Source organism: Doryrhamphus excisus, linkage group LG1, assembly GCF_037039965.1.
Source record: "Doryrhamphus excisus strain RoL-2023G ecotype Guam linkage group LG1, RoL_Dexc_Guam_v1.1, whole genome shotgun sequence".
Taxonomy (NCBI): domain Eukaryota; kingdom Metazoa; phylum Chordata; class Actinopteri; order Syngnathiformes; family Syngnathidae; genus Doryrhamphus; species Doryrhamphus excisus.
In genome coordinates, this window is record NC_136357.1 from 632030 (window position 1) to 654360 (window position 22331).

The following is a 22331-nucleotide window of genomic DNA, read 5'->3' on the forward strand; positions in this document are numbered from 1 at the left end:
GGTTTTCACCGAGTGTTGAATTATTAAGCCCCCCCACAGGAGCGGTGCCCATCTTACTAATTCATAAGCCACTAAGGAATAGAGTTAAAGTTTAAAGCATTGCTGTGTACCTGGGGGTGGGCACACAACACAAGACTGAACTCAACAACCGAGGGGGGGGCATGATAGTGCTGGAGTGACACGGGGAACAAGTGTGTGTCTGAGGGTGGGACGGCAGATGGGGATAGAGCAGGGGTGGGCACACTTTTTCATGTTTGGGAAAAAAAAAAAATGTATACATTTATATAAGCACCGTATTTTAACAATTTATATTTTGCATTGTTGGATCTAAATGGCAGGAAGCAATTTATTCCTATATGCTGCGGCCCCCCCCGACCAGGCCTTTGTCCCGCTCGCTAGTTATGGGGCTATCATACCAGGTATTGACTCGTGTTAAGACACACCACTGCAAAAGTCCCCTTTCCTACCGTCCTTGAAGGTGTTTTTCCTCTCACCTGTGAAGCAGACGGGACACTTGAAGGTACCTCCCATGCCTTCGAAGCTGTGTTCTATCAGGTGGCAGAGCAGCTTGGCGGGTGAATCAAACATCTGGTTACACAGCTTGCACTCATGATTGATGCCCTCCTCTGCAAATAGGACACAGATATACATATGCGCGTGAAGGTTGGATGGCGATATGAAAGCAGGAACATATTTGACACTTAATAATACAACATTCACAACAGATGTTTTGTGGAGACACGAACCGACAGCGCCAGGTAGCGGCAGAATATACCAGATCGTGGTACACACGCTCGGTACGGGAGTATTTTGGATAGAGGTGAGAAATGTCAGAAACGTTCCCTCTCTGGTTGCTCCACTTAGCCCTCAACAGTTTACCCCTAAACTGGTAATTGTCCCAGCTCCCCGCTGGGACTTTACTGTGGCCACCCTTCCCTCTCCCCGTCCTTGTTATCCTGCCCCCAATGTCCACCGTGCCCCCCCATGTTTGACCAACAAATTGAAATTGAAAACCAACAAATGCACGGGGAGGACATGCAAACTCCACACAGAGATCGCCGAGGCTGGAATCGAACTCGGGTCTCCTAGCTGTGAGGCCTGCACGCTAACCACTCCTCCACCGTGGTATAAAACTGAACTATAATGCTATAAAACTATAAAAAGTTTGGTCCATAAACAAGAGAACTTTTTGCACTACTTTATGTCCACTAAGTACCAGTGCGCCAAGGAAAAGGAAACACCAAGGAAGCTGGCTCATAGAAACACTCACTGCTCTTTTGGATGCTTGATGATCCCAACCGGGATAAATAATAATGAATTTTAGAGGGATCTCTTAGCTGTGAGGCCTGCATGCTAACCACTCATCCACCGTGCATACACGATGCCCATACACGTTGGTATAAAACTGAACTATAATGCTATAAAATTAAAGTTTGGTCCATAAACAAGAGAACTTTTTGCACTACTTTATGTCTACTAAGTACCAGTGCGCCAAGGAAAAGGAAACACCAAGGAAGCTGGCTCATAGAAACACTCACTGCTCTTTTGGATGCTTGACGATCCCAACCGGGATAAATAATAATGAATGGTAGAGGGGTCATGGATTCGGTGAACTGTGTAAAAGAAGATCTAGAAGGAAAAATGGAGCTGATCCTACCAAACTAGCCTGGGGTAATATTTTAAAAGGTAGAAAGTCCTGAAAGACAACCACATGAGTAAAAGTAAGGAGTTGGTGTCCTTCATGTTCATGTTCAGCGTGAGCGACGCTGGAGTTCATTTCGGTATCATTTCAGGAACGTCACCACGCACGTTGGTGTTGGATTTACTTCCATCATCTTGTCCAATCCTTGTTTTTCTGCAGGACAGTGAACTTATCCCGACCAATGGATGGTGGATGGTGATGGTTTGGTCCCTCAAGTCTCGGACCTAACATCCCACGCATCTGCTGCTGGGGATTATGAGGTTAATAACGTCTTCAGTCCGACATCCATGACAGCCACACTGACAAGTACAACACACAAACATTCCCATCTCTCCTCTTGCCTCAAAGGCCGACAAAAGGGCGCCCTAATCCTGTCTCAATGGCTGCGGGGAGGTGTGTGTGTGTGTGTGTGTGTATAAATTGTGGAACGGCAACATCCCTTCGTTCGCTTACACACACACACACACACACACACACACACACACACACACACACACACACACACACACACACACACACACAATCCTCAAAGGCTGCCGGTTGTGTGGGGCGCCAGAGCGTCCGAGGCACAGCGAGGCTGATAGAAGTTCATTATCATCGACTAGGAGATTGAAGCAGCAGGGGGGTGGTGGTGGGGGGGTCACATGGTGGGCGGCACACATCGAGCGAGGGGTGGGAGGCGTTCACAGCGCTGCATTTAAATCAATTGTCATCTTTCATGGAGATTTATTTTGCCTTTCCTGAAAGAGAGCCTTGCTTTTTTTGTGTTGTCTTTCCACCCACAGTTGAAGCCCACTGATGATCAGTCAGAGTTCCACGGCGACTCCACTAAGTGGTTATCTTTTCAGGGACAGAACGCTGATTACCGCGGCCTCCAAAGACTGCGTGGTCGTGTGTCATGAAAGAGTTGTACATTGTTTTGATCGGCGTTGGTGGTGGGGGGGACGCCACACTCGGCGTGCCGCTCCCCTCTCACGATGTGACCCATCGTGAGATGACAAAGTCGTAGAGCATCCTGCCGCTACACTTTGTCTCCCAGCGTGTGTTGTGTACGCGCACACCGGCACCGGAGAGCACGGGGGGGGGGGGGGGGGGGGCAATGAGAGGGAAACCAAAAGAGACAGGCGGGGTGAAGGTTAATACTCGGGACTTGGAACACAACAATGGACAAGGATTTTAGGGGTTCTTGGTTTCTCCACCTTTCCATCAAACGCTTGGAGACTCCAAGATGATTCCGAGTGGATGCTATTGTATCCAAGTCCAGCTTCTAGCGGTCTAACTTGTTGGTTCTTCACCTTCTGAGTTTCAAGACTCCTATGGAAGCTATGGACTTCCTTCTGTAGAAACATTCCCATGGACTTAGAAGGACGTATTATGCGTTATTCCACTGGCCGGCAAGGGCGATTAGGCGAAGCGGCCGTCGATATGTAGGTGGCATCACACAGAACGACATGCACAAAACACAAAACGCAAACACAACACATCCACAGCAAGTGAACGCATCGCCATCAATCAACTAAGCAGCGAAACACAAAACTTTAAACTCTTATTTCCAAATGCCCGCAAGGCATGCTGGGCAGTAATAAAACATTGGATACCGTTTACTTCACTGATGATCTCCTCAACATATTTTCAATCTTTCAAAAATGCACCAAACACGGCAAAAAATGTTGGGAGAGTACCACAAGCTATCCAGCATGCCTTGCGGCGGGAATATAAGGGTGCTTTTTTGGCTTTTGCGCTTAGTTACTTGTCTGTATGCTCACTCATATGATGAAAAAAATGTAAAAAAAAAAAAAGTGAAGCATGGACATTTTACTTGTATTCATACATATGTATGAATGTACATTGTATTCATATTTTGTAATAACTTTTTACAATGTATAACAAGTTGAGGGGAAAATGTATGACATGATTACATGTTGCATGATTATTACATAATGTGATGTGTTTATCATGACCGTACATGGCGTACCATTATCCATGATGTATTAAAACATAGTATCTAGTACATCTATGCTCTTATTTCAAACTGACTGTTTGCCATAAATGTTTGACCAGGTGACACACGTCATCTTTGACATGCAGTATAATGACATTTTTCATTTCGACACAATCAACGGGAGCGGCCGGATGCACTCCGGACGCCATGAAGCCTCTGCAGAGTCCATTGACCCCTATGACCCCTATGACCCTGAACATGACATGCAGGTCAAGTCACAAACATGCGGTGTGCGTCCGCCCAAATGCCCAAACAGTGGAAACACACACACGGCTCATGGTCAGCCTGAGCTCCATTCTCTCTCGTTACCATCCATCCTTACCATCCTTACCATCCTTACCATCCTTACCATCCTTACCATCCTTACCATCCTTATCATCCTTACCATCCTTACCATCCTTACCATCCTTACCATCCTTATCATCCTTATCATCCTTATCATCCTTACCATCCTTACCATCCTTATCATCCTTATCATCCTTATCATCCTTATCATCCTTACCATCCTTACCATCCTTATCATCCTTATCATCCTGACCATCCTGACCATCCTGACCATCCTGACCATCCTGACCATCCTTACCATCCTTACCATCCTTACCATCCTTACCATCCTTACCATCCTTATCATCCTGACCATCCTGACCATCCTGACCATCCTGACCATCCTTACCATCCTTACCATCCTTACCATCCTTACCATCCTTACCATCCACTCTCCACGCTAATTGACCAGAGGAGAGGGACCAGGTGGCATCGCACAAACACACACACGCGTCCACACACACACACACACACACACACACACACGGCTCATCAGGGTGAAACATGCAGCAGAGCATAAATGAGCAACTTGGTCCCTAAGGTGCTGCCTTCCACTATAACATACCCCCCCCCCCCACCCCCTCTTACCATAGGCTGTCAAACTCCTCAGGGTATTCTGGCACCCACTAACCCTAAAAACCCCGCCCCCTTTTTCCCTCCATTGCTATCTCCACACTGGCTGCTGGGCGTCCCTGGGGTGCCAACCCTCCATTACTGCCCCTCCTTGCTCTTGTCAACCCCCCCTTCCCCAAAACCATGTGATGCTGTGTGTGTGGGAAAGAGCGGTGGGGGTTTGCGCGCATGCGTGTGTTTTTTGTCTCTTGTGGCGCAGAGGCCGTAAAGGATGCCAGGCAGGAGATGGCGAGGAAAGCGGGGTGTTTGTGTGTGTGTGTGGGTGAAGGTGGGGGGGGGGGTGGCAAAGACAAGCATGGAGGCAAAGGGAGTCGTGTCGGAGTGAGAGAGATGGAACGACGGTGGGATGGAAGACGAGATGGGCAGAGGAGGGGGGGGCATAAAGTGCAGCCAGGAGGAGAGCGGCGGACGGTAGGCGGAGGAATATGGACCTCTCTCGGGGGTTCGCTCAAGGTGTGTTTCCATAGCAACCAAGTGGAGGGGGGGGTGCAGGGGGTTAGACTGACCCATTGGTAGTGTGGGGGCTGGACAATGCACATACGGAACCTACTGCAGTGCTGGAGGGGTCCCAGGAGTACCCCCACCTTACTCAACCTCTCTCTCCGCCACACACACACACACGCACACACACACGCACACGCACACACACACACACACACACACACACACACACACACACATGCAGACAAAGAATGCTGCAGTGTGGAGTTCCCCGGGGTACCCTACACCCACACACTCTCGCTTTCTTATTTTCCATCCCACCTCTAATTCTATCAGTCTGTAAATGTCAATATTTTCATCATCTGAATACTCCTTATCTCTTTGTGGGTTTTCCTATTTTACACTGAACGACAATGAGAGAGCACCCTAGCTTTGATAGCGCAGTCAGCCATTGGCGGAGGTCCATTTGGAGTCGTCACCCATTAAAAAGCTTTCAAACTGCAACTGGAGTTCCAACCGAAAGAGTCGGACCAGCCATCCCGCTTCACAGTGTCAGAGTCGACATTCACGCCGAGCTCAGCCAATTTGTGGACTTTTGATTGGAAAAAAAAAAAGACGTTTTGAATTTTAGTTCTCCAAAAAGAGGCTGTTTTTTTTCCCACAGAAAGCCTGACGTCATCATGATAAAATACATGATCATACAGGTGGGCTGCATGGTGGACGAGTGGTTAGATCCGAGTTCAATTTTGGAGCTGAATCTAATCAAATAATCAACCAGTCATGTTTTTATTGCAAATGTTGAACCAAAATCGGTATATTTAAATAACAAAAATAGACATTTTAATGAATGCATCAATTACTCAAGGCTGCACGGTGACCGAGTGGTTGACATGCAGGCCCCACAGCTAGGAGATCTGAGTTCAATTCCACCCTCGGACATCTCTGTGTGGAGTACTCCGGTTTCCTCCCACATTCCAAAAACATGCTAGGTTAATTAGCCACTCCAAATTGTCCATAGGTATGAATGTGAGTGTGAATGGTTGTTTGTCTATATGTGCCCTGGGATTGGCTGGCCACCGGTCCAGGATGTAGTAAGCGGTAGAAAATGAATGAATGAATGAATGAATGAATGAATGAATGAATGAATGAATGAATGAATGATCATCCAGGTCACACGTACCACTGTTAAATTCCTTGCGGCTTTAAATGGCGTTAGACTCTCGTATTAGCCAGTATAGCAAATAGTAACTCGATCAGTGTCACAGTAAATGTGTTCCCCAGGGAACATGAGTGCCTGTCTCACTGAACATATACGTAGATCATTTAGCCATTTTTATGCTTGAAAATGCTTAATTTAGGCCAAGAGTACGTACAATTTGCTTAGATATGCAAGGAAGCGATAATCGAGTAGCGCTACTGTGAGAGATTACTGTATACAGTATAAAAATGTGTAATATTCAGCAACTAATAGACTTTAATTATGACTAATAATAGCATTAAAAACAGTCGGGTACACACGGCAACACAAACACAGTCTATTGGCAGGCGAGGCGGGCACGGCGACTACCAGTCAGTGTTTGTGTGTAATGAAAGCGAGCACAAATTGAGCATATCGGTGCAGTGCACAAGTGCATATGTCTTGGAAGACGATTGGGTTGTGTGTATGTGTGTGTGTGTGTGTGTGTGTGTGTGTGTTTAGCAGCTTTGGGTTCCCCCTCTCAGATTACATAACAGCGGAATCATTCTGTTCTGGGAAAGCCAACAACGCCAGTGACTAAAAATGACAAACTACGACTACGATGACACATTTTTTAGACTGGAGGTGCGATCCAGACGTAGACGCCATCGGACATGAGATGGATATCGGTGTTTCCCATACATTTGTTTATTTGTGCCGCTCCTTTTTGGAAGATTTCCCAAATATATTCTAATATGACGGTCTAGTGCCATTCCTGTGCAGTAGATGGCATCGTGACTCTGCAATAACCAACAACGACCTTGACAACACTGCTCAAGCAGACATGACGGTCATCAAACAAAAGGACAAAAGGTCTTACCAAAAAATTAATACACAACAATAATAAACAAACGAATAGGCATTGACAACAAACATGCAACTTTAACAAAGTGCCCACAAGGCATGCTGGGTACTCCAGTAGACGACAACATTGCAGTGAATCTCAATTATTGATCTCATTTTTAAGTTTGAAATACTAGAAAAAGTGATAATATCACTAATATTATTTGTGGGTTGTGTACAAACTAAACTGGAAACTGAAACCAAGGAAATAAAAAAAAATGGAGAGCACATAAACGTATTCAAGAGTCAAATTGCATGCTGACTACTATAAATTTGTACATGTTGGCAGGTCTGCCAACATTGAAAGTACTCCCTGCCAATCCCTCGTTTATTGGAAAGTAGGATTCCTTATCCATAAATCAAATATTTTCCGAGTTAGAGCAAAGGAAAGCTGAACGCTACAACCTTCCAAGAACAGCTTTTTAACATTATTAGAGTCCTCTATACAGGAAATAACACCCCTATAGTAGGAACATTACTGACACCTAGTGACCAGTGTAGAAGATGAACATAGCATCACATTTTTGAATGAGTCTTTTCATGCTTAAAATGCAAGGGACGACTGTACATGTCATAATATCTAACACGGTCTGCAAACGTTGACTAATCTAACACTGTTGTTAGACGTTAACAAAGAGTTGTACTTTCCATATCGTACACGCTATTGCTAATCAGGAAGACAGATTGTTGTTAAAAGGGCCTACTGTAAGACATCACGTGGTTTCATGTACCTGACCACAACAACACACAGCGACTATGCACATGCTACATAATGAGACTTCAATTAGCATTCACACAGGCCAGCTGTACACATTATTGCTCTCGCCTTGGAATCATCGCTCAGGATTTTCACAGGAAAAGAGGGAATTGCACCCCCCCCACTAAACACATAGAAAGCCAAACGCACAAATGCGTGCACACACCTCTTTTTAGCTTGTTAGGAGCGATGAGGGTAATGAATGCAGAGTATATTTCTGTTTAGAATCTTAATTGAAAGCTTGGAAGTAGCCTGGAGGGAATAAGCTTAATTAGTGTGAATAAACCGTAAACACACACACACACACACACAAACGAGAGAAGCTTGCCACTTGCGATGATAGCATGATAGCATTGAGAGCTCAACGACGTTTCTTTCTTGCTTCCCTCTCCGCCTCTTTTTCTTTAATGAATTGATTACCCATCTGCTTATTTATACACACCACAACGACAACAACCCCCCCCCATTCACAGACACCCCTCACTGAGATAATGGTGTATTGCCGATGGTGGTGGTAGCGTGTGACAGTCTGGGGCTACATGAGTGCTGCCGGCGCCGGGGAGCTGCGGTTCATTTGAGTGTAAACGTGAATTCCGGCATGCGCTTTTCCGACAAAGCAAGTCCAAAACACATTTTAATGTCTAACATTTTTTTACCTGACTGCTGTGCCCTGCCCCGCCCCTCCCCGCTTTTACTCATGTTTTAACTGTGTATTAACCAATCAATGTTGGATTTTATCGTATCTTTTACTCCGTTTACTTGTTTTTATTCAACTCCATTCTTCTGTAAAGTGTCTTTGAGTATTTTGAAAAGCACTATTCAAATAAAATTTATTATTATTATTATCAAGTATGACTTCAAAATAGTCCACCATGGGGTCAAAGAAAGTTAGGAGTACCAGCACTTTGATAAAAAACAACGTGAAAAACGTTCTTCTTACAAACGTTGTTAAGTCCTTTTATCACCCATGGCTGATTGGAGAGTCTTTTCTTCTAATGATAGCTTCTAATGCTAACTGTCATAGCAACTGTAATCAAGGCTATCACATAAGCGATACAGAAAAGGTCATTCATGACCGTCTCGCACGTTTTCAGTCAATTTGCAATCCTCTTCCTTGCACGTTATCACATAAAATGACTACAATGCGCGAAACAGGAGGCAGGTGATTGATAGGAAAGGATCTGAGGAGATGCGATGCGGTCATTTGCGATTCAAAGCCCATCCCTTCTGGATGTATACGAGGGATGCCAGTGAAGATGTTTACCTACATTTCTATAATCCTATCCTGCAGCTAGTGTGTGTATCGTACTGTATATTTATTTTGTGTGTGTGATTCTTTAATCTGTGCGCTCAGAGGGAGTTAGCTGGCTTATCCGAGGCACATCTTTGAAATGCCATCCCACAACAACATAGATAACCAACAACTAAAAAAATAAATCAATTCATTTCCTCTGAATGTCAATCAAAAAAAGTAGCACATACACACTCGCCTTATATGACACTCGGCAACGCTGACGATTCATAATCAGCAGATATTCGCCATACACGACGACTTCCCTGACCCTTTACATCAGCGTGATCTCAAAGCCCGAGTCCTCAAAGTGATAGACGAGGGAGGGAGGAGCCGGGAGAAGGAAGGAGGAGAGGAGCGGGGCCAATAAGAGCTCACAGCGGGAAGCTAATAATGCATTTCCAGCTGTTCCGGCTAACCTGCAAGCTGCCCATGTGGACCCAGAGAGAGCCAAAGGTGTTGTGTCCAAGATAACGGATAAGCCCCGAGTGTTTTTGCTCTAATTTGACAGCTAATTGAGTAGAAATGAAGTCAAAAAGCTGAAAATAATCACACTTTAAAAAATTCCTCCTGACTGATTGGAGGGAGGCCACGCCCTCCGCGTCACATGGACGCGCACGTGAGACATGAAAACAAGCCACGCCAGGAGTGACCTTGCTTCAGCCTGTCCGTCCTGTCCTGTCCTCGCCCTACGCACCCCCCCGCCAAGCCGTGCTGCCTGTGTCCATGACCCCCCGCCACCCTAGCAATGCCAGGCCATGCCAAGATGCGCCTCGCTGCGCTGGTACAAACAAAACACACAAATGGCACATTTTTTCACCCACTTCCTGCCGTTATTCATGACGAGGGATGCTGACATCACATATTTTACATCGGCAGAAAAAAACAACACAAAAGATAGACGGCAAGCCAACTCTGACCCCCCCCCCCCCCACACACACACACACACAGTAATAACATGCTAATGAAGACAGTAAATCATGAGGAGGTCATGTGTGGAAAAGCCTGCCAAGATACCTGCAACCGTGGCTGGAGACCTCCATGTGTGATGCCTGCTGGCAGGAAGTGGGCCTCCTGACTGCCAATCCATAAACAATGGACGTAACAACACAATAACCATCAGCTGGAGCCATCAAGGAAAGCGACGGCCTTACCGTAGTACCGTTCATTGCGGCGAACAACGACGGAGCGCTAACAGCAAACCGGTAACTTTGCCCACAAGGCATGCTGGGTAGGCGCTTGTGTTTAAAGTTACTGCACGCTGACACGGAACATTTAATTGCGCACACACCCGCGTCTAACGGAGCTAATCACCTTCTTTTGTGGATTACGGAATAAAGTGAAAGGTTCAAATGAAGTGTTGAGACACAGCGGGCCCAAATCAACATTTTAGCGCCGTTCCCCCACGGCCATGAAGACTGCGCCATTACTGGCAGGGTCTTTGTGTCTGGAAGTGCGAGCGTTAGTCTAATCAAGGCACCGCTCTAGTGGAAAAGGGCCAAACATGGCCGATGACACGTAGAGCACAATAACCTCCAAATGGCCACCAGTCATCAGTGGCCAATCAAAAAAACAAAACCCTGCAGTTTTACATCGACGTGACTTGGCCACATGGTACGATATGATTGCAGACATTTAACTGGAAAGGTTTTCCATCAAATGGTTGTGCTGATTATTTAGGATGCCAAACAATATGTTATTGTTTTCCAGATTATCAATATCAGCATCAATATTAGAATTTACAGAAGCTTTGCACAGGGGTTGAGTGACTGATTCATTCAGTCATTCATTTTCTACGGCTTATTCTCAAAAGGGTCGCAGGGGTGCTGGAGCCTATCCCAGCTGTCTTCGGGCGAGAGGCGGGGAAAAAAAAAAAACTTTGTCCACGTCTTGTGTGAGCAACTCAAACCCACAGAAACGACTGTTTACTGGTAACTAGTTACTTTTGTAGTGGAGTAACTCGGTTACTTTTTTGTAACTAGTAACTTTTGAAGTGGAGTAACTCAGTTACTTTTTTGTAACTAGTCACTAGTTACTTTTGTAGTGGAGTAACTCAGTTACTTTATTGTTACTAGTAAGTAGTTACTTTTGTAGTGGAGTAACTCAGTTACTTTTTAGTAACTAGTAACTTTTGAAGTGGAGTAACTTAGTTACTTTATTGTTACTAGTAAGTAGTTACTTTTGTAGTGGAGTAACTCAGTTACTTTTTAGTAACTAGTAACTTTTGTAGTGGAGTAACTTAGTTACTTTATTGTTACTAGTAAGTAGTTACTTTTGTAGTGGAGTAACTCAGTTACTTTATTGTTACTAGTAAGTAGTTACTTTTGTAGTGGAGTAACTCAGTTACTTTTTGTAACTAGTAAGTAGTTACTTTTGTAGTGGAGTAACTCAGTTACTTTATTGTTACTAGTAAGTAGTTACTTTTGTAGTGGAGTAACTCAGTTACTTTTTTGTAACTAGTAACTAGTTACTTTTGTAGTGGAGTAACTCAGTTACTTTTTTGTAACTAGTAACTTTTGAAGTGGAGTAACTCGGTTACTTTTTTGTAACTAGTAACTAGTTACTTTTGTAGTGGAGTAACTCAGTTACTTTTTTGTAACTAGTAACTTTTGTAGTGGAGTAACTCAGTTACTTTTTTGTTACTAGTAAGTAGTTACTTTTGTAGTGGAGTAACTCGGTTACTTTTTTGTAACTAGTTACTTTTGTAGTGGAGTAACTCAGTTACTTTTGTAACTAGTAACTAGTTACTTTTGTAGTGGGGTAACAGTTTTTGTAACTAGTAACTATAACTAATTCTTTCATTCATTCATTTTCTACCGCTTATCCTCACCAGGGTCGCGGGGGTGCTGGAGCCTATCCCAGCTGTCTTTGGGCGAGGAGCGGGGTACACCCTGGACTGGTGGCCAGCCAATCCCAGGGCACATATAGACAAACAACCATTCACACTCACATTCATACCTATGGACAATTTGGAGTGGCTAATTAACCTAGCATGTTTTTGGAATGTGGGAGGAAACCGGAGTACCCGGAGAAAACCCACGCATGCACGGGGAGAACATGCAAACTCCACACAGAGATGGCCGAGGTTGGAATTGAACTCGGGTCTCCGAGCTGTGAGGTCTACGCGCTAACCACTCGGTCGCCGTGCAGTCTTGAGTAATTGATACAATCATTAATATGTCTATATTTTGTTATTTAAATATACCGATTTTGGTTCAACATTTGCAATAAAAATGTGACTGATTGATTATTAGATTCGATTCAGCTCCAAAATCTTGTTTTGAGACCAAATTGAGCGTTGATGCTAGCGTGTCCGTAGCCAAACAAAGCATCCCACTACAACTAAGAGGCGTTCATGGACCCCCACACAAAGTAACAAATGTCAATGCTCGGTGAAAAGCCAATAATCAGTGAAGCATAAATACATAAACATGGTGGTATGTATGCTTTATGCTGTACAGTTGTCCTGTAATATCCAATTACAGGACAAAAAACCAAAAAAAAAAAAAAAAAACAGAATTTTCTGCTCCACTTTAGCTCAAGACAACATTTCACATGATTGTTGAATATTTGGTGAAGTATCTTTGCATGCAAGTCCCTGGCAGTACAGACGGAATAAAAAGTAATAGCGTGTCATCAAACGAAAAGTCATGTGTGTACCATCAGATTGGTAAAAGTCCAAATGTGTCCACATATTTGCAAACCCGATCAAGCTGAGTTCTTTTCCAAACACAAAGGAATCGTTTTGCTGCCGTTTCCAAGAGAGGAAAGCCAGCCAAACAAATTTACATTGCCAATGCACTCCATTGAAATAATAAACAGTTTGCTTTTCTTGCTTTCACGCAGCAGCACACCCAATCGCACGCTTTCCTTTTGTCTGCTTCAAATACAAACAAATAAATAAATCAACACATAGTTATTAATTATTCTGAGGCAGGAATCAAATATACATGTGCCGGGAGATTTATGTGTGTGTGTGCGAGTGCAACTTGGAAAGAGGGTCCCCAAAGATAGATGGAAATGCGGCCCCGCAGAGCTTCTGACACATAAGAGCAGAGCAATGAAGAACAGTCAGGTAAACAGTCGCATTGGAGAAGAGAAAATGCCCAAATTGGGTTGCGTTTGGGTCCGTTAGCGCATGAAGACGTGATTTGGTCGTTAAATGGGAACGCACGTATGCATTGAATGTCTACACCAGTGATCCCCAAAGTGTGGGCCGTGGGGGTACTGCAGGTGGGCCATGAGAGGTCGTTAAAAATAGGATTCATTTTTGCAAATATTATTTTTTAAATTATTAAATTATTCATGTAAAATATTTATATTATTGTTAAAAATATTCATAGGCCCAAGTCATACCCTTTTGAGTGAGTTATTGACCTGTCACAATATTTTAGGAACCTTATATCATATCATACTATATATACCAAGCATTATATCATATAGTTTATGATTGGAACGTAGCTCTTTGGTCATCATGCCAGTCTTGAATGCAGTTATGAGAATTAAATGAGAATTATTAAGATTAAAAGTCTTTATCTCCCTGCTTTCATTTCAATTATATAATCTTTATAATAATAATAATAATAATAATAATAATAATAATAATAATAATAATAATAATAGTAGGCGGTACGGCGGTCAAGTGGTTAGCGCGCAGACCTCACAGCTAGGTTTTTGATCCACTAGTGTGGAGTGTGAATGGTTGTTTGTCTATATGTGCCCTGTGATTGGCTGGCCACCAGTCCAGGGTGTACCTCGCCTCTCACCCCAAGACAGCTGGGATAGGCTCCAGCACCCCTGTGACCCTCGTGAGGAAAAAGCGGTAGAAAATGAATGAATTAATAATAATAATAATAATCATAATCATCATAATAATCTTCATAATAATCATAATATTACTACTACTACTACTAATAATAATAATAATAATGGGCATCTAGTCCAGATGCCTCCCGGACACCTCCCTGATGAGGTGTTCTGGGCATGCCCCGCCGGGAAAAGGCAGACCTAGGACACGCTGGAGGGATGATGTCTCACAGCCGGCTTGGGAACGCCTTGGTGTCCTCCCGGTGGTGCTGGAGGAGGTGGCTGGGGACCGGGAAGTCTGGGCTTCCCGACTAAGCCCAAGTCCGACTACTACTAAGTCCTACTAAGTCCTTACTAACTGCAAATTTCCCCAATGAGGGACGAATAAAGGCATATCTTATCTTAAGACTGTTGCCCCCGCGACCCGGACCCGGATAAGCGGAGGAAAATGGATGGATGGATATCAGGAAAGTGGAATCCATCGATGCTTCCAGGTGGGATGTCTCCGGGAAGACACAAGCCCAAGAGCCTTGCTCAGATGCTGAATAAAGGGAACTCAGCGGTTTTCGACTCCGTTCTCGCCACTTGAGTTCAAGTGAACCGAATTGAACAAATTGAGGCGAGGAAGGTGTTAAAAAAACAAGAATGACACCCAACGCAGTGACACATACTCTTTTGGCTTCAAACAGCAACGGATATATCTTGTGCTAAAAACGCATCAAGTAGCTGATAAAGGATTAAACATTCAGCTTGACACACACACACACACACGCACACACACACACGCACACACACACATAAATAGGAGCGCTCAGTCAAACAGTTCTCCAGCCTACTTAAGAGAGTTCACATGTAGAGCAACGCCACTACTGGGAATGGCAGTTTAGCCCTTTTCTCTCTCATCGCCTGGGTCCCTGTGACTCACAAACACCCAGAGATGCAAGAACACACAACCGTATTTATATTCACAAAGCCTCCTACAGCCTCACACGTTTCAGCTACTACGTCTCTTTGTCAAGGCTTCGGGTTTTTATCATTAATTACGTTTGACGCCGCTCGCTGCGTGTATGCGTCTGCGTGTCTACAACACGTCCCGAGGGGCCGAGTAGGGAAAGTGAGGTTCAAAGACCCCCTGACAGAATGCTAAATCAATATTAATACACGCTCACACACCAGCACGGCTAAGCGTACACACACCTCCGACAAAGAGACGTCAGCGTGGTGGTTAGAGGGCATCGTTGTATTGTCTCTTCTTCCTCTTCATCGGCCTCCGCCGGTGTTCCTCCATAGCCTCTCTTTGTCTCCTTCTAATCGGCACTTGCCAGTGGATATACAGTACATTGGTATTGCGGAACACTAGTGATCCCGGTGTCACGGGTTCCCACACAGATAGACAAACCCGGCATGCCTTGCGGGCACTTTGAAAAAAGGTAGCGTCGAATCAATCGGCGGCAGTACAAATGCATTTGTGGCGGGCCGCCACAAATAAACCAGTGTACGGGAAACAGACAAACCCAGCATTGCCACTGTGGGATCCAGCATGCCTTGCGGGCACTTTGAAAAAAGGTAGCGTCGAATCAATCAGCGGCAGTACAAATGCATTTGTGGCGGGCCGCAACAAATAAACGAGTGTACGGGAAACAGACAAACCCAGCATTGCCTCTGTGGGATCCAGCATCCAGCATGCATTGCGGGCACTTTGAAAAAGATAGCGTCGAATCAATCAGCGGCAGTACAAATGCATTTGTAGTGGGCCCCCACAAATAAACCAGTGTACAGGAAACAGACAAACCCAGCATTGCCACTATGGGATCCAGCATGCCTTGCGGGCACTTTGAAAAAAGGTAGCGTCGAATCAATCGGCGGCAGTACAAATGCATTTGTGGCGGGCCGCAACAAATAAACCAGTGTACGGGAAACAGACAAACCCGGCATTGCCACTGTGGGATCCAGCATCCAGCATGCCTTGCGGGCACTTTGAAAAAAGATAGCGTCGAATCAATCAGCGGCAGTACAAATGCATTTGTGGCGGGCCGCCACAAATAAACCAGTGTACGGGAAACAGACAAACCCAGCATTGCCACTGTGGGATCCAGCATGCCTTGCGGGCACTTTGAAAAAAGGTAGCGTCGAATCAATCGGCGGCAGTACAAATGCATTTGTGGCGGGCCGCAACAAATAAACCAGTGTACGGGAAACAGACAAACCCGGCATTGCCACTGTGGGATCCAGCATCTGGCATGCCTTGCGGGCACTTTGAAAAAAGGTAGCGTTGAATCAATCAGCGGCAGTACAAATGCATTTGTGGCGGGCCGCCACAAATAAACAAGTGTACGGGAAACACAAACATGACAGAATGTGCAACCAGGTCATTTGGTTATTGGAAAGCGCAACATCTGTGCGCCTGATGCAGACAATAAAGGCACATTGGACGGAACAGCCTCATGCCAAGCCCGTAGCAACACTTGTTTGCATTAACTGGAGCGCAAGCATACAAGCACCTGAAAATAATGGGCTCATTTGTAGGAACGCAACAGCTGGAGAAACACTGTCTAGCCACCCAGACGCATGTAGCTTTTGCTAATTGCTTCTCCAGCCAACCATGCTTGACCAAACATTTTCTCATGGCTGACTTCATAGCGGAGGTACGGCACGTGCGTCTGGGCGTGCATGTGTGTCATTATTTGATTCTTGTACTCCCTTTGTCCTTTATCAGGCTCCACCTTCATCCGGATCAAAATAACATCTGTCGACTTTTATCCAAACAAACCTGACGGACGCATCTGTGGTCTGGACACACGGAACGGATACACACACCTCTTAAAGCCAAAGTATGTTTTTAATGTGTGCTTTGCATCACGCTCCATCACATCTGGATGCAAAGACACGTGCCTGTTCCAGATGTGTGTTTTCAACCACAACAGACTCCGTCACACCTGGACACCCCGTCCACGCCCGCCACAAAAACCAAAATAGGGATTGTAATAATATGTATCATTATAATAGGACTGTCTGAATGGCGTGTCGTTATGACGACAGCGTCGGCACGATAGCCGAGAAGTAGACGGTGCTAACAGACAAACGGTATGAACCAAAAAAACAAACAACACTTAGCAGATAAATTAACTCACAACACAACAGCAACAAACTAACTTGTTACAAACGGACCGCAAGGCATGCTGGGTAGTCGAGTAGCAGCAAGTCCCTACAAGACACTACAGTACAGTGAGATATGAAATGCGCATATCTGCAGTGTCTACGGGCTTCATGCTTGGAATGAAGCTGGAATAAATATCATTTGATGATGACAAGGCACCCTAATTGTTTCCTGTAACCCCCCCCCCATCTATGTCTACCGTACCGCACAAAGAGCGCACAGGCAGACGACCCGAAGCCCCAGGAAAGGAAGGCGGCGCACCCTTCCAAGGACTTAATTGAGCTCATTTACGCTCATAAGATATCCAATCAGTGCGCTGCCTTCCTGTAGCCTCTTGTTTGAGCTAATTAACGAACCAATCACAGCAGGCAGGGGGATGGCGCTGCGTCACCTCAGATAATGGCTGAGTGACGCAGCTCTGTTCGATACCATGGAGCTTTTTTTGGGGACGACATGCCCGTCGTGTGTGAAATGTCATGTTACAGTATTTGAAAATAGTGAAATAATTCCAAATAATTCCATTATAGTTACCGAGTGTTTCTAGCAGCCCGGAAATAGTGCGTAAGAAAATCTGGTTGAAAAAATTCCACAAACCGTTGGGGGATCCGGGCCGGAACATACTTTGGTACTGGACAAAAAAAAAAAAAAAATTAAATTAAATTAAAATAAATTAAAATTACTTTTTTTAATTAAAAAAATTAAAATTACTTTTTTTTAAATTAAAAAAATACTTAAATTATATTATGAAAGCAGGAAGTGAACAAATGTAACAGTTAGTGATTGTAAAAGTACCAGATGGAGGGGTAGGATTTAATAAGCTTTGCTTCTTCCTACTCCTTTTGGACATGTGGAACTGGGAACTGATTATGGGATGCACTCAATTGGAATCTGATGCATGTTCAAATGAAATAAAACCATTAGCATTAGCATTAGCATTCTATTCTATTCCCGCCTCCTCCGTTCCAGGGGTAGTGTTCATGCAGCATGGCGTCCATGCTCCCTCCCCTCCCGTTCCCCCCTTCAATCCGGGTTCCATGCTGTGCCGGTTTAATTGCAACAGCACCCTCGTGTGCTAGCTGGGGCATTGTGTGTGTGTGTGATGGCGACATGGTGGGAGATGGAAGGAGAGACCTCCTAAGAGTGTTCAAGGATAAGCAGCAGGATGCATGCCCACCTTTCTATCTCTCTTCCTCTCCTTTCCCTGCCTCATCACAAGCGGTCACTTTTCCAAACTGAGCCGCTTGTTTTTCCTAAGCCTTCTTTCTCAACCGCTAATCAGAGGAAATATTCCTCTGAAGATGTCAATTTCCTCACTCCTCATCTCAATCTCCCTCCCACCAATACCACTGCTGCGTCCGACTCCCTCTTCCCTCACCCCCGCCTCCCCCGCAAACCCCCAGCCCTCTCCTGTTCTCACCTCCCATGCTGCCCATGGAGACATCCTGTCAGAGCTCCCTACTCCTCACGCCTCTCCTTAATCAGCTGTCAAAAATGAAATTCTCATTGAGCTCCTCTTACCCTCTGTATTCCCCCACACGGGCCCACGTTCCTCCTGCACGCGAGCGTGCACGTGCACACACAGCAGTGTGCACGCAGCTTTGTCCTCACGGCTGACGGACGTCGGCTCTTCAAGTTGGCCATCGAAGACCTCAGCATGTTTCTTACACAAATGATGGAGGTGGAATAAATATGCTCCTATGGTGGTGGTAAACTACATCCGTAGCCACAGTAGCCTGACGGAAATGTGGCATTCGTTCACATCCAGCACAGGTGCCTTGCTCAGGGACACAACGGCAGTGCCGAGTGGTGGGTGTGAGGATCAAACCACCAACGCTCTGATTGTTCTTCTACGTCTGGAGCCACCTATGAATCAGGTTCCAAAGATAGGAGAGAAATATTCGTAGCATTCACGGACATGAAGACGGCAGCCACCAGCTATGAGTGACGTCCATAACTCACACAGCTAATGATGGAGGGCTGGTGTTCTCCGCTTAATGACAGCAAACGACCAGGCCAATCTGTCAGCACTGGCGTGTGCTTGTGTCCGTGTGTGGGCTTTATTAATGCATTCATCTCCTAATGTTGTGCAGCTGAGGGAGGGAGCCATAGAATGATGATTAGCGAGGTAAAAGGAGGGGAGGAAGCAGGGAAAAAAACAAAAGAGGGTCGAGAGAGAGCGAGATAGAGAGAGATAAATGGGTGGTCCAAAGATGATGAAGGGTTGAGGGAACGTTGTTTAATCACCCCAGGAAACATCAGCTGTTTCCAGACATGCACCAATCATATTGTCCAAATGATTAGTTATTAGCTTGTGATCTGCGGCACGCGGATCAGACGACAGGCGATAATATATCTGACAAAACACTTTGTTCAAATTTCACAGCTACGCTCTCACGCTTCTTCAAAAATATATTCATTAATAACAAAAGCGTTTCAAGCTTGAATACGGCTTAATATTTGTCCAATTTTTTTTGCCAAAATGACACATTTTCAAGCATAAAAATGAATAAATGAACTGAAAAATAAGACGTATTTAAAGAGGCTGTTAATGTTATGAATTATTTTAATAACCCTAAAAATATGGGCTGTTGTGGCCGTCGTCTACAACGCAAAGCTGAACCTCCGACCTCACTTCCTGTACGCACTCGCTCTCTCTTAACGGTCTAAGAAACGTTAAAAAATGTTAATATCGACATAACATTTTATGTTCACGCATACCCATTCGGAAAATAAGGGCTATTATTCATTCATTCATTTTCTACCGCTTATCCTCAAGAGGGTCGCGGGGGGTGCTGGAGCCTATCCCAGCTGTCTTCGGACTGGTGGCCAGCCAATCCCAGGGCACATATAGACAAACAACCATTCACACTCACATTCATACCTATGGACAATTTGGAGTGGCCAATTAACCTAGCATGTTTTTGGAATGTGGGAGGAAACCGGAGTACCCGGAGAAAACCCACGCATGCACGGGGAGAACATGCAAACTCCACACAGAGATGGCCGAGGGTGGAATTGAACCCTGGTCTCCTAGTTGTGAGGTCTGCACGCTAACCACTCGACCGTAAGGGCTATTATTTTATTCCAAAATATAAAACAGAGTAAGCTAATTTTCATTGTTTTTCGGAGAGCGGCGACCCTTCTCACTTTGTTCAACGGTTCTTGAACGCACCACAGTCGCATTCTTACACGATACTGTATTTTTCCCGTTCATCTTTCACCTCATATTTGTTCCTGAACGCACGATGGTAAGATCTGTAAAAACAGTAAACGAAACTCCAAGCTGGTCCTGATGTTGAACGGTTTGTATTGATCTGGTGCTAATACGTCGATGCTGTGCACGTCTTACTTTTATACGCGATACATAACAGCATTAGATGACTATCGCTATTAGATCCCTGCTCTCTCTTTCAGCCGTGTCTCCTTCGTATTCCCTTTCATTTGAACAGCCCTCCCCTCGACTGAGGCTGTCATCTGGTATGCGGCGTCCCTTTAACAGAGGATGGTAACAGGGCCACAGAGACAGAGAACGGCAAAAAAAAAAAGAATGTAAAGACGGAGCAAAAGAACAGAGAAAATGCATCCTAATGACTGGTCGAACGCTTCGCTCACTTAAAACAAAAAAGGGATTAACTGGAATGATGTAGGCAGTGGAGATAAAGCACTGCTGGGGGGGGGGGGGGGCATAACAAGTGAGGAGGTGGAGGAATAGACATGACGGTTGATCTGTGTTTTGCAGAAGAAGAATGGAAAAGACACAGGAAGGGGGCTGGAAGAAGGGAAAACAACTTTACTTTGTCAGCAAAAAAGGGGTAGTTATGCTAAAAGTAAGTTAAGAGTCCACTGGGCCGGCGCCGGTTGGTGCCAGTTGGCGCCAATGCAATTTGCTGTGGCGCCTCGTGTCGCCAATAAGGTGCCTAGTGGCATGCAGTGGCTCAAACTGCCTCCAACGGCAAAAATTTCTTTTGGCGGCAAGAAAATTTCTAAATGTTTAAAATCTTCGTCTTGCATCGGCGCAAAGTGTCCACCAAGTGGAACCAAATGTCACAAACTATCGCTTATTGGAATCCACTGGAATGTAACGGCTCGAGCCAAGTTGCGCCAATGATGCTACGACTCCACTGGGCCGGTGCCAGTTGGTGCCAGTTGGTAATGTAATTTGCTGTGGCCCCTAGTGTCGTCGATAAGGTGCCTAGTGGCGTGCAGTGGCACAAACTGCCTCCCAACTTGCTCGTGGGGGCCCGTAACAAATGCAAAAATTTAGTTTGGCGGCAAGAACATTTCTAAATGTTTAAAATCTCCGTCAAGCAATCGGCGCAAAGTGTCCACCAAGTGGAACCAAATGTCACAAACTATTGGAATCCACTGGAATGTAACGGCTCGAGCCAAATTGCGTAAATTTTAGGGTGATTTTAGGCACAATGTCAGATAATATGTCAGACAAACAGTTTTTAGTGGTGGAGTAGGAGTAGGAGAGGTAAACATAAAAGTCCCTAAAAACGCTACAAGCTAGTCCGTACCGCGAAGGGTTGAGGTCAGGAGGGGGTTTTATGGGGTGTCCAACAAAGCAGAGACACCAGCTAACATCAAGAGTTATGATCAGACATGATTGATGGATTTGTTCCAAATGGACCTCATTAGACGGTACAAGTGCACCCGGTTGCTCCATGCAAGAATTCGATGTCATCGTGGTGCCGAAGTCAAGAGGAAGCCGTGTAAAAAGGGAAAGGGGTGGGAAAGAGTGAGGTCTAAAAACATAATTTAACATGAGAATACATGGAGGAAAACGATGGGGGGGTCTGATGAAGGGATGATGCGGGGGGGCTGAGATCTAAGCCACACCACTCCTACCTAGGAAAAGAGGGATTTGCTCTCCCTCGGTGGGATGGAGGGATGGAGGGAGGAGAGACGAGCAGAGCAGAAGGACCGCTGAGAGGGGGCGTGGGGGTGGGGGTGGGAGGGGCTGCTGTGGGGGCGTCTGTGGTGCGCTATGCAGGGGGGGAAGATGAGAGAAAATGTAATGAAAATCATTGTGTCACCCAGGAGACTTTGAATGTGGCGTTCCAATGGCGGATAATTCGGGATGCAGTTCTTACAATAACCGCGGATATACTAGTTTACAGTGTTCCAATGTTCCA

At 45.2% G+C, this 22331-nt stretch overlaps 1 protein-coding gene across 2 annotated transcripts in view; it reads right to left on the bottom strand.

Moving 5' to 3' along the window:
* znf423 (zinc finger protein 423) overlaps positions 1 to 22331 on the bottom strand; it is a 140065-nt gene that overhangs the window by 16648 nt on the left and 101086 nt on the right. For both annotated transcript variants that reach the window (XM_058076285.2, XM_058076286.2), the window contains one exon: positions 495 to 626. In XM_058076285.2, coding sequence (XP_057932268.2) covers positions 495 to 626 — 132 coding nt within the window. The remainder of the gene's footprint in view (positions 1 to 494; positions 627 to 22331) is intronic.